This window comes from Tympanuchus pallidicinctus, unplaced genomic scaffold (genome assembly GCF_026119805.1).
Source record: "Tympanuchus pallidicinctus isolate F22 unplaced genomic scaffold, pur_lepc_1.0 scaffold11, whole genome shotgun sequence".
Classification (NCBI taxonomy): Eukaryota; Metazoa; Chordata; class Aves; order Galliformes; family Phasianidae; genus Tympanuchus; species Tympanuchus pallidicinctus.
Window position 1 is genome coordinate 19,770,481 of NW_026294627.1, and position 12,220 is coordinate 19,782,700.

A 12,220-nucleotide genomic window follows, 5' to 3' on the forward strand; every position below is an offset into this window, starting at 1 on the left:
AAAGCAAGTTCATTAGACAGAAGGATGCGTTGGTTGTGACTTCTGCAAGAAGTTACAAGGAGGATGCTGCCCAAGAATTCAACATCATAAAGTCTGCACATACCAGGAGCTGAAGAATCTGTGTCATACGAGTTATAATGTTCTGACATCACTACTGGTGAGTGGAGGTAAGAAAGGAATTGAGAACACATCACATCACATGTAAATTTTTTGCAAGAAAAAATAAACATACACAGCTGCTCACCTTTACTATGGCAGAGAATTGGAGAAAAGTGCTTTCTTTTAGTACAAATTGTAATACTTAGCTTTCTGTAAATGGTGGGACATAAAGATTTATTCCCTCCTAGATGATCTCTCATAGCTGACTCCAATTCAGCATCCAGTTTGCTGAGATTCCTTCTGATAATTAAATACAGTTGGAGAGATAGAGGCCCATCCAGAGGGAAGTAAATTCTACCTGTAGATATGTGTAGGACAAACCTCAGGAATCACTATCCCGCTGTTGCACCATTTTTCTCTTTGGCAATGGTGGATTTGAGACAGCCAGCATCTGAGAATGTGGACCCAACATTCAGCATCCTATCTGCAATGACACTCTCACAGATCACACAACTTATTGCAGAGTATGTAGGTGCAGAAACATGGCTGAATTCATGATTCATTGGAATCAGGGGCATAAGTACGTTGGAGACCTGAGTTCACCTTTCTCAAGTCAGCCTTCCAACTTTTTGGCTTCTTTGGAAAATACTTTTCCCATATCTTATCCTCTTATCTTTCATCTTTGTCATGAAGTTCTGGTATGCTTATGATACAGAAAAAACATGGTAGACAACAATATCATTTTGAGCTCGAAGTAGTTATTGAGGTCCTGTATCAGAAAAGCTGAGTGCACAGCAGGTTGTAGTAAAGAAAGCAATGGCTACATATTTTGTCCTGAGCCATCTGATGAAATGAACACATCGAACAAAGTCTTTCTTTAATGTATGCAAATTTATTCAATTCTGCAATGATTTATTTACAACTAAATGACTGATACCAACAGATGAGGTAAAAATATGAGGTATTGATATGAATATAACATTTCAAAACATAATCGTCATAATGTATTCTCAATGGCAACGTAACAATAGTACTGTGGTAGCTGAATGGTAGAGATGGCATAATGTGCCTTTTAACAAAAATGTATTTCATTGATACATGGCTTAGAGATGCTGGGAGCATAGGACAGCTTCTGCAATGGTAGGAAGACAAACTCACCTTATTAATGGTGGCAGTGGCACAGGGCCCCTTCCAGCAGAGTGATGAGTTCTCAGATAGGATAAAACCACTGTCCAGGTTTTCCCTACAATTCTTTCAGAATTTAGTGTCAGACAATTGCCGTTCCCAGTGTCAGAGAATCTGCAGCACAATTGTATCCATTTATGCAAACTAATGTAGCAGAAGCACTTTAATTGCTCCTGTTTTGGAAAACAGCTGGTATGAAATCTGCTGCCATGGCTACAGGCATTGGTGGGAGGAGGTGCTGCTCCTTGGGATTGCAGTCCCAACCAATGGCAGCAGGGGAAAGGCTGGATGTGGGTAGTGGGTGGTTTCCATGCCTGCCTGGGAGAACAAGGACGTCATGGCGAGCACATAGGGTACACATGCTCTCACTTATCTCTTAATACTTGAAAACTCCCAATATTTGCATGCTGCAACAATTGTTGCAACTTGATATTAGGAAGAAATTATTTATGGTGAGGGTGGTGAGACACTGGAACAGGTTGCCCAGCAAGATTATGGGTGCCCCCCTCCCCGCAAGCATTCAAGGCCAGGCAGGATGGGGCTTTGGGCAACCTGGTCTACAGAAAGGTGTCCCTGCATACAGCAGGGGGGTTGGAACTACATGATCTTAAACCAACCCAAACCATCCTATGATTCTGTGAACATTGGCAACAAACTCAACATTTGAGCTCATAGGCAACCGAGGTCCAATAAGCTCAACAGAACATGGGTGAGACAAAGAGAGCAGCAGCTGACAAGGGATAGTAAAAACACTGGCTATGAATGTCTCAACTGGTTTATGCAGCAATAAATAAATACAAGGTGAACAAATGCGATTAATGAACAATGTTAACAGGCTTGTACATTCTGACTGAATCATAGATGTAATATCATTTTTGGTCTTAGGTTAGTTAAAAACAGAAGAGAACCCTGCCTCAATGGTAACATCAACAAATAATTATTAGGACTTTTAAAGCATTCATCCATTAGCAAATAATAGGTCCCTGAAAATGAAACGATATAATAGGCATACATGGCTCCTATTCCTCATAGTCAGGGGCTGATCCTGCTCCCACCAATGCCTACAGAGGCAGGACCATGCAGATCAGTGCAATATAATACAAAATTGCTTGCTGTTACTATAAAAGCAGTCTTCCCAAGCATAGTCTGCATTTAATCTTTTACATCTCTGAGATGTGTTTAAAAGCTTCAAAAAGTTTAGTTATTTTTATAGGAAGAGTACTAAAAGGCATGGTGTTCATCCGTACATCTTTGTGTCCATTGGATGTAGAAAATCTACTTTGGAGCTTCTTAATAATGAGCTACCTCTATGGATGAAGGAAAGAACAACACAGAAATACTTCCTCGCAGCCTAGATGAAATGCTAAACAAAAGATTTACAGCTTATTAACTCACCAGTCTGACTTCAGATACCTCAGTACACAAAGTGTTATCTTGTACTTGCTAAGAATGAGCAGTTACACTGAACACTGACATAGTGAGGTTCTCTAGTGACAGACAGGCCATTAAGGCAATAGCTAAGTTTCCAACATCTCCTTGTACTGACAGTCAAAACTTTCTGTAGCTGAATATAAATGGCCTTCAAAATGTCTCTGTTACACTCCATGCACTGTATCTGTCAAAATGGATACGCTCATTATTTTTTAACCTACAGCCACTTCCCTCTTCCTTAATTCTCTTAATTCTTCTACATCTATTTCTAGGTACCTTCTCGTAGCACACAAACACAAAACAAACCCGAGAACAGGCGCTTCTGTTATCACACGGGTTATGCTTGGTAGCCCTGTGATAACAGCAAACACAGCTTATGTAGCAGTGACACACTAAGAAACAAGTGACGGATTCATTTAAGGTCCAACTGATGCAAGTGACTTCTAGAAAGCACTGAGTTATATACAAAATAATTAATTTATACATATACATATATATAGATAGATATAATATAAATATATACATACTGTACATAATTTATTTACAATTAAAATATGCTTCTTAGAAGCCCTTAAATACCAGTTATGTAACACACAAGTCATGGCAATAGTATGATTTTAAAACAATAAAGATAAAAGGTCTTTGAAGAAAATTTTACTTCAGCAATTAAAATTAATGCAGAAGGGACGTGGGAGGCAAAGTCTCCAGAATAAAAGAACTATCCTATAAAATTCACCTTTGTACAGACCTGGGTCTGGTCAGACTTCTGTAACCTAAAAAAGATCTCTGCTTTCTGTCTTCCTGTTCTCTGCCATACCCTGATTTACACGTACACATTTCCACAAACACTTCCTCAGATTTTTGTTTCTGGTCCTTCAGCAATCAGAGGCTGAAATGAGTTTCTGATCCTGGCAACTTCTGCAGCACACAGATGTCCAAAGCCTTTGTTATACCACTCTGGGGAATGTCCTCTGCAGAAACAAAAAAAGATGTAGCTACTGAGAAGCCCAAGTGCATAAGAACTGTACTCCACAGGAAGGGTCTTGCCATGGCCTCTACTCTCCGCTACCCATGGTGTTGTTGGGGACTCTGAGTACTTGTGACTGTAAGCAGTGCTTCCTTGCTGTTATCAAACAACCAGATTTAGTTCTATGATCACATCATAACAGTGGTATATGCTGAACATAGAAATGAGCCTGGTGGATAGAAAAGTCCACAAGAGGACTACAAAACAGCAAAGCTATGTTATCTATGCCATCTGTTTCCAACACCTCCCCTCTCTGAGCTGAAGGATTTTGCCTCACTGAATGAACATCTGCACTTTGCAGACAGGATACTTACTTTAGGTCGATTCTGCAGATATGGGTCAGCCTGGCTTTTCCTGAGCCACACGGCTCTATCAGATACTGAGAGTCCATCACGATGGCTCGCACCGCTCCCATAAGAGGAGCCTCTTCGTGCTCCACAGAGATGGCAACCAGCATGCATGTTCCCCTTGGCAGATCTGTCCTCCACGTCCTGCAGCAACATATTCAAGATTGAATCACTTTAGTAACTAGTCTTTCGGAGACACAGAAGAGAAGTTACTGGTTGTTTTCTTGCTAATCCTTGTAAGGCCAGGAAGCCACATCCTTGTAAGGCTGATGACAAAATATTGGCTATAAATACATGCAGGGAAAAATACAAGAGTGGGAGAAGAGACGTATTTAAGCTGAAACGTAGTGCTGACACAAGAACATGGACAGAGTGGACAAGACTGAGGCAGGCAACTGGCAGAGCAATGTACAGGATGTCCATGAGAAACCAACTTCTCACAGACACATTAACTGACTTTGTCTATGGAATTGTTGCCTGTTATGTCCTGTGAATTCCTGAAGGGGTTTTGTGTTACAAGTCCATTTGGATTGTTGCTCAAAACAGGATACAGAAATTTTATCAAGCTCAGCCATTAGATCTCCTCCCAGAAATGTATTAATTTTAATGGTGGGTGCCATAATTTTGCTATGAACTGCTAGGAGATTAGGATATTTTGGCATAGAATGAGGCTGATCAACCCCCTGAAAGCTCACCTTCTGAAATGACCCAGGGACAATCTTGCAATCAATGCTATCTGCATTGTTTTCTTGAAAGTCAGTGTCCACCTGGTTCTGCTGCCCCAACAAGCTGGGAATCTGACCATGAGTTGGAACAGCTGACACTGCTGCTGGCATGAGGTAGAAAAAAGTTTGCTTCCCTCCACAGGGATTTTGTAACCATCATATATTAGAGACATGACACAGCCATTTGCAGGCAGACAGGCTATCACTTTGCCCATACATCTGACTCTAAACAAGTTGAATTATTGCAGGAGTGAGAAGTCAGATTGTGTGCAGCACAGTAACGGATGGGATACAGCACTTCCCAGTGACATTATCACCACTGAAGTAGGAATCAGCTCATTTTCATAAGCTTTGGAAAGGCTTTAAAGAGAGCATCAGCCATCCAGCAAAGGCTGAAATGTTGTATTGCACCCATGCAGACTATTACAGAGTAGCAAATACAGTGTAGCACATCAGAAATTCCTGCTGGCTCCTGCAACTCCCAGAACACAATTTGAGGGCATCTGGATTGAAAAAAAAAACAGTGTCCTTTCAGTTATGCAATTATTCAATCAATGATGCGAATGTACAACAATCTTGGAGATGTTATGTATAAATGCAGCATGTTTTATCAGGGTGTTCTACTGCTAATATCCACTGATGCACAGCAGCTGAGGCAAAGACTCCTCATGTGGCTGATGGTACTTGCATCATTATAATTTGCCATCGCACACTCCAAGTGACAATGTCAAAATACAGTCTTTAATGGTTAATTTCTTGCAACAGCCAAAGGCTGAAACTTTACGTTAACTCTCTTAGGAATGATAATGAATTTGAGGCTTCCTTTCCTTTGTCAGACTTCAGTTTGCTGTCAAACAAACATCTGAACCAACATCTAAGTATCCCAGAGGGATGTATTACCCAGCACAAAGGTGTCCATTTGCTTCAGTCCTTCTGTCACTCCAGAAAGAGACTCTTCCATGAAAAATTTCTTTCTTCCAGTGCTATACAGGAGGAACCAACATGCTTCTGCAGTCCCTGGAAGCAGTGTTTTTCTACCTCTTCTCTCAATAGGATCTACACTCTATGTTCTCTTTCCTTACAGGAAGAAAGGGGCATTTTCTTTCACCAGAGTTACAAAACTACTGAGCAAATTTTACTCAGAAAGAAATAATAACTGTCAAGTTTCATGAACACATCACCACATTTGTCAGCCAATTACAGATTCTTATTTTCTTTATTACCAAATTTCAGGCTGGCTTGTTATGACATATTTTTGTTTTGAGCACCATCACTTGTTTCATCTTTTCCATCTCCCAAGTTTCTAGCCTCTGACAGGCTGCAGACGTTTTTCACAGGTTCAGGAGATCCAGACTTTAATACTTAACATTTTTTTCTTGTTCTGTTGGAATTCTCTACAATTCCTGGTGTCTCACGTCTTTCTTGTCTGCCTGGAATCTCACAGGATAGTCTGCATTATTTTCCTATGCTGTGGAAAAAAGAAATTTCCACTGCATTGCATTACGTGCATCACCTTGCCACAGACTGTCTGAGATAGGGATTAAGCTACCGTGGGAAGCTGCATGCTTGAGCAGGTGAGCAGTTTTCAGGGACTGATGAAATCTGGACAACAGATACTTTAACATTCTGCATTTTTGACATGAAATTGAGCTGCTCTTCAGGAAAATTCAGAAAAATACTGATTTCATGTGTATGTACATCATTAAAAATGATGAATTATTCTTAGGAGATGCAACACATGACGAGGTCTCTCCTGCGAGATGCTGAGCCATGCCACCACCTGCACAGTGCTCAGCTGTGACCACATCATTTTGGTAACTGTGTGACACTTGGTTGTGTCATTTCTGAAGTAGAAAACGATGTATATCTGACTTTGCAGAAGACTTACAATTGCTATTCTTGGTTATATGGATTTAGGCTGGTTACCATACTTCTCTAAATATCTGCAAGAAAAAAAATAGGTATGATACCTAGCTCACAGACATGCAGTAAGACTTAACTAATGCTAAACACTTGAGCAATCTTGAACAAAAAGTGATGTAAGTTCAGGGCAGCTGAAAATTGCCTCAGATCCCAGGTATATGAAACACTGGCCCTATGCTCTTACCCTCAAGGTAGCCTAATCCCCTGCCAAATTAAGAAGCAAAGTACAACGAGGTTTATCCTTTTAGAGCCACCAGTTTGACTGGAAAGGGGAAAACAGCAGTCTGTTAAAATATATTTGTTCATGTCCCCAGAGGTGAATACAGTTTCACTGTTCACTTCCCACCGATCATAATGTATCAAATTGACTGCGATATCTCTGGCTAACCTTGCTCTAGACTTGATATAAATCAAAAGAGATAAACAACAGAAAGTGACAGATCTGCCTGACGGCTGTTTCCAGACCTCAAAAGCCCACTAGGATTCAGTTTTATGATATATATTTCAGTCCTTAGGGGTCATTCTGCCTGGGATAGTGAAATGAAGGAGGATTTGATGGCAAGATTTTGCTTTAACTGATGTGGCTGCACAGCAGGTCTTTAAAGAACATAAAACACCATGAAACCTAATAGTGAATTAAGTGGCAAATAAGAGGACAGAATTATGGTCATCAAAACCTCCTGGCCGCTCCCAGAAGCTCTTCTGGGTGCTAAACAGAGGGTCAAATTTATCACTTGTATAAACTGATAATATATAAGAAAATCAATTATAAACTAAATTAATTTGGCCCAATATTCTGCGGGAAGGCAAAGGAAATAGAGTAATGGGAGAACTAGTTTTCACATTATGAAGTCTTACAGAAAATATTTCAAAAATCTTCCTCCAAGAGTTCCAATAATTCTTCCTCCATTCCAGCAATATCTGCTTGTTATAGTTCTCCAAGAGAATAATGAAGTTCATAAAAGAGATGTACTATTAAAATTATATTTTATTGGGCTCATCCTTTTCCGTCAATCTTTGCTCCTTCTAATACAGTTCTGACTCACTGGACTATTTCCATTCTCAAAACTGCTTAATATTTGTCTGGCACATCATTTTAGTCAAAGAAAGCAATGACCGAGAATGGGAACACACAAAATCATCCTGAAATAAGTAACTGCAGGACTGACCCTGCAAGTGAAATATGTCAGCAGCTCCACAATAGCTCCTCGCAGGAAAAGGGTAGGGATTTCAAAGGCAGGATGTACTTTAGAGGAATATATTTTTGTTTGTTCCGTATGGGCACGTAGACAGTGGTAGAACTGAGGCTGAATTTGGAATACTGATATACAGCTACACGTTTCTTTGACAGATCTCATCCCCTGAAAACAGTCAGAGCACAAATCTGCTGTCTCTGTTCATTCCCACACTATAATTTTTATGGGTTAGTATTTCTGCGTTTCTTGGTCTACAGTCTTCAACCTCAAATCTAAAATAACAACTTATATAGAGGCTATATAAGACGCTCAGCTTAAAAGCATTGCTATCTTCTTCACTAAACATTTAGCTCTTAAACATGAAACACTCCCTAGAGGACAGCAAAAGCAATGTAAAAAACAATTGGGTTCTGTTTGCACTGTTTTGACAACAAACAAAGCTAAAAGAACAGCAGCTATTATCAGACATCTGTTCTAAGGAATAAATAATATTTATGGTCTCAGGAGTATGTGCTGCTCAAATTACATCAGAGAAAAGGTCAGCGTGCTTTAGGTGTGTAATTTTAATTCAGTTTAAGAAATAAATGCTGCTGCCCAGAAGTAGAGTTCTCAAAGCACAGTTTACAGATACTAAGGCTGAGGTGAGATAAGAACAGATTTTGCTTGTCTGCACTGTGGACAGCAAGGATATCAGAGAATTGCCTTTAGCTTACCTTAGAACAACAAAGTCTCGGACAGGATGAGGAGCCATGCTGTTCAGAACATACTGGTAAACTTCTGTCTGCTTGTCCAGGCTCTCAACAACCTTCCATTGCAAGAAGTCTTCATCCCAAAGGTGACGTTCTCTCAGCACTCGGTTCAGAACAACTGATGGTGGGGCTTCAACTTCCACTGAGGCTTTCCAAAGCCTTAGAGGGTTCCCATCCCCAACCTGGAGGAAAGCAGCAAAGAGCATAAAACTCCATGCTAATATACGCAAACACTCAGCAGAGAATAATCGAGGACAAAATCTTGGTATGGTTATCTGGCCTGAGCTTAAAATGAAGCTTGAGAGCATGCAAATTTCCCTGCTAATCATCACTACTATTGCTACTGCTGCTCTCTGCATGTAAAAACTTGTGCATACTAGTCCTGGGTGGAAAACCAAAGTGATTTAGTACTTCTGCTTTCACACCAATGTATATCTGGACCAGTTCTCATACCAGTGGGACAGCTTGATTATTTCTGGTGTCACAGGCACTATTATAACCTCAAGCAACCCATGTACAGTGAAGAATGTGGATGTGTAAAAGTGACAACAGATGAAACCAGACCTGAAACACTGCTCTGAAACAAAGCTACCACCCTGGGCAACCTGATGCAGTAGCCAGAACTGAGGGTCAGCTTGCCAAATGGAAGAACAGAACATGAAGGAACAGAAAATAAGTTGATTCACTTCTGAGTTCTGTGTTTCTTCCTCAAAATAGCTGCAAGAGAGTATCGGGAAAGCACCTCCCAAAGAAGGAAAACATAAGCTACTTGCCAGGTCTTTGTAACTCATGGATACTGTTACACCTTCATAGCAAGCAATAAGGGAGCAGAAAGTGCTGGGACATGTGCAATATGAATAACCTGAATTCTTCATATGCAGCATTTCTGTGTGGTTTTAGGGCTGTTGTATTTCAGGCAGCAAACGAGTCAACTGGATCTTGCAAGGCTTGTCTTCCTACACCTTCCAATGCTGGCATCCTCACATATAAATTCCAGTGCTCCAGAAACCCACAGCATCTCCCACAGACCCAGAATCGTGTTCCAAGAATCCCAGCTCCCACCTTTTCCATCTTAAATTACTTCATGTTGTTCTAACTCCTCTTCCCCATAGATCTCAGTTCTCCAGTCCTCCCACTTTGGACTTCTCCTAGTCCTCTCTTCAGTCCCCATGCCCCTGACACTAGACATATCCATGTCCCATTCCCCAGCATCCCCCACTCCCATATCCTACTCTCACCTCTGCCCTTCTCCTCACTCTAAAACTTCCCACAGTACCTCCCCAGAGGGTCACAGAGAGAAGCTGACTATAAACCAGAGTAATTGTGATTTCTCAGTGCTAACAAAGGAATTGCACTTAACAGGCAAATGCTGCCTCCTGTCCCCTCACCATCCAGACTGCACACTCCTTCCAGTGCCCTTCACAGTATCACAGAATGGTTGAGCCATGAAGGGACCTCTGCAGGCCACCTGGTCCAATCCCTGCTCCAGCAGGGACACCCAAAGCAGGGTGCCCAAATGTCACGACCACTTTGGAAGATCTCCAAGATGGAGATCTCACAGCCTCTGGGCAGCCTGTGCCACCTGCCTGGTGTTAAGAGGGAACATTTTCTATTCCAGCTACTGCCCAAGGCCTCTTGTCCTGGCACTGGGCACCACTGAGCAGAGCCTTGCTCCCACCTCTTGGCACTCTCCCTTTAGAGATTTAAGAATACTGATCTCCCTCAGCCTCCTCTTCTCCAAGATGAGCAGTCCCAGCTCTCAACCTCTCCTAGGAGCAGAGGTACTTCAGTCCCTTTGTCATCCTGGCTCTCCACCGGACTCTCCTGTATGTCCAGATCTCTCCTGTACTGGTGTAACTACTTTCCCTACAATGCCAGAGTCAACCCTAGCCTCCACCTCCCCACATCAGGCATTCTGGTGTGTGGGCCTCTATTCTGTTTTTATAATTCCAGCAGCCCTGGACTATCACTGCCTCAGCAAATGGAAGGATATATATTTAGTTATGCAAGTCACTGGGTCCCATAGCTACATAGCTTTATTTCACTTTTGGTTGTTTACCTTTTCTTCCACTTCTCTCCTAATTACCTTTTTGTAGGCGAGTTCTGTATTCTCCATACTGGAACATGTGACCCATCCTTTGAATTTGTCTTTTGCTTCTTTGTGGAGATTCTGCATGAGATTTTCAAGGTACATCTGGTAGTTCCCTCCTTCCTCATCCACTTGTTTCCCAAGTTCATCCAGGGTGGGAGAATGCACTTCTGCATCGATGTAGGAGTTTCGGGACTGAGTGACCATCTCATGTGGGACCTGCATCACAAAAGTGGGAGAAATCACACAGGGAAAATCTCTTGCTGAGATCTTTTCCTTAAGGCAGTGCTTTCTAGGCTGACAGATCACTTAGTGTCCAATTGCAATGAGCCTACAGTCAGTAAAGTAGATAGCTATTTTTGCCTTACTGAGAAATCAAGGTAATATAATGGAACAGTCAATGGGTCAGAATAGCATTACTCATGCAAAATCATGTTAGACAGATCAATTCTATGACAATACAATTGAATTACCCGCCTGTCCCCAGAAATGTTGCTTTGTGCTTCCAGGGAGGGGAGTTACAATTGCTACCTCTCCTAGTCCTTCAGCCAAAGCAGCTCCAGGAATGACTACATCTCCCCCTGTGATTTTAATGTTATTGCATGACACAAAGAAAGAAAATGTATCAGCTCTTCTTTTTGAGATGGATTGGTTTTAATTCATGCGCTAAAAGCTTTATAATAAAATGAAATGTTAAAACAGCATATTTGGTTTTTAATTAAACTAAGATTTACTAATCTTTGAGTTGAAAACCGCCATAGAATAATTACTCTGCATTTTTAATAGCAGCATCTTCAAATGCTAGAAGGGAACAATCATAAAGAAATGAGATAGATAAATTTCAGATGGAGCATGTTTACAAATAAGTGAGGCCCCATCAATCTCTGTGCTAATGCGAGATAGAGAACGCAAGCATAAACATAAATACTTCAAAGGATGCTGCATTATGTGTCCATGAATAATGCCGTTTGAGTCTCTCACTCACCTCAAAAAGTTTGTTGCATTCCATTATCATGTGAGCAAGTCCCTGAGTAGCTGCCAGGTTTTCACTGAGATCCTTCTGATCTGGCTTCCCTGTTGCATATTTTTTCTGTATTACTCTGTAATTGAATTCAATATCTCAGGTAAAAAGAGCTGCATCTTTTCAATACAAAAGCAAACATAGTGGCAGGATGTTCTTAACACCAGAGCAAAAAGTCTATCTTTAAACTTCTGTTTGTCACAAAGACTGTTCAGACCACTGGGCCTTTTTTAAAGGAAAAATGTACCTAAAGCACTATTGCAGCAAAGATAAAGCAGAAAAGACTACGTATGTCCTGCATTAGGCATTATATATTTTGGAAAGGATTTCCAGCAGGCACAATGCTGCTGCTTGAAGCTCTTGCTCAGAAAATGTTATACATGTACACAACCATAAATCTCAGTATATTCTAAATCAGACAGGAAAAA

General features: G+C 41.1%; 1 protein-coding gene across 6 annotated transcripts in view; it reads right to left on the reverse strand.

The window, feature by feature from the left end:
- Positions 1 to 971: 971 nt before the first annotated feature.
- The window catches only part of STARD13 (StAR related lipid transfer domain containing 13), a 297,110-nt gene continuing 285,861 nt past the window's right edge, over positions 972 to 12,220 (reverse strand). For all 6 annotated transcript variants that reach the window (XM_052671001.1, XM_052671003.1, XM_052671002.1 and 3 more), the window contains 5 exons: positions 11,757 to 11,871; positions 10,769 to 10,990; positions 8,647 to 8,864; positions 4,057 to 4,233; positions 972 to 3,686 (listed from right to left, as the gene is read on the reverse strand). In XM_052671001.1, the coding sequence (XP_052526961.1) occupies positions 3,569 to 3,686; positions 4,057 to 4,233; positions 8,647 to 8,864; positions 10,769 to 10,990; positions 11,757 to 11,871 (850 nt within the window). In that variant the 3' untranslated portion in view covers positions 972 to 3,568. The remainder of the gene's footprint in view (positions 3,687 to 4,056; positions 4,234 to 8,646; positions 8,865 to 10,768; positions 10,991 to 11,756; positions 11,872 to 12,220) is intronic.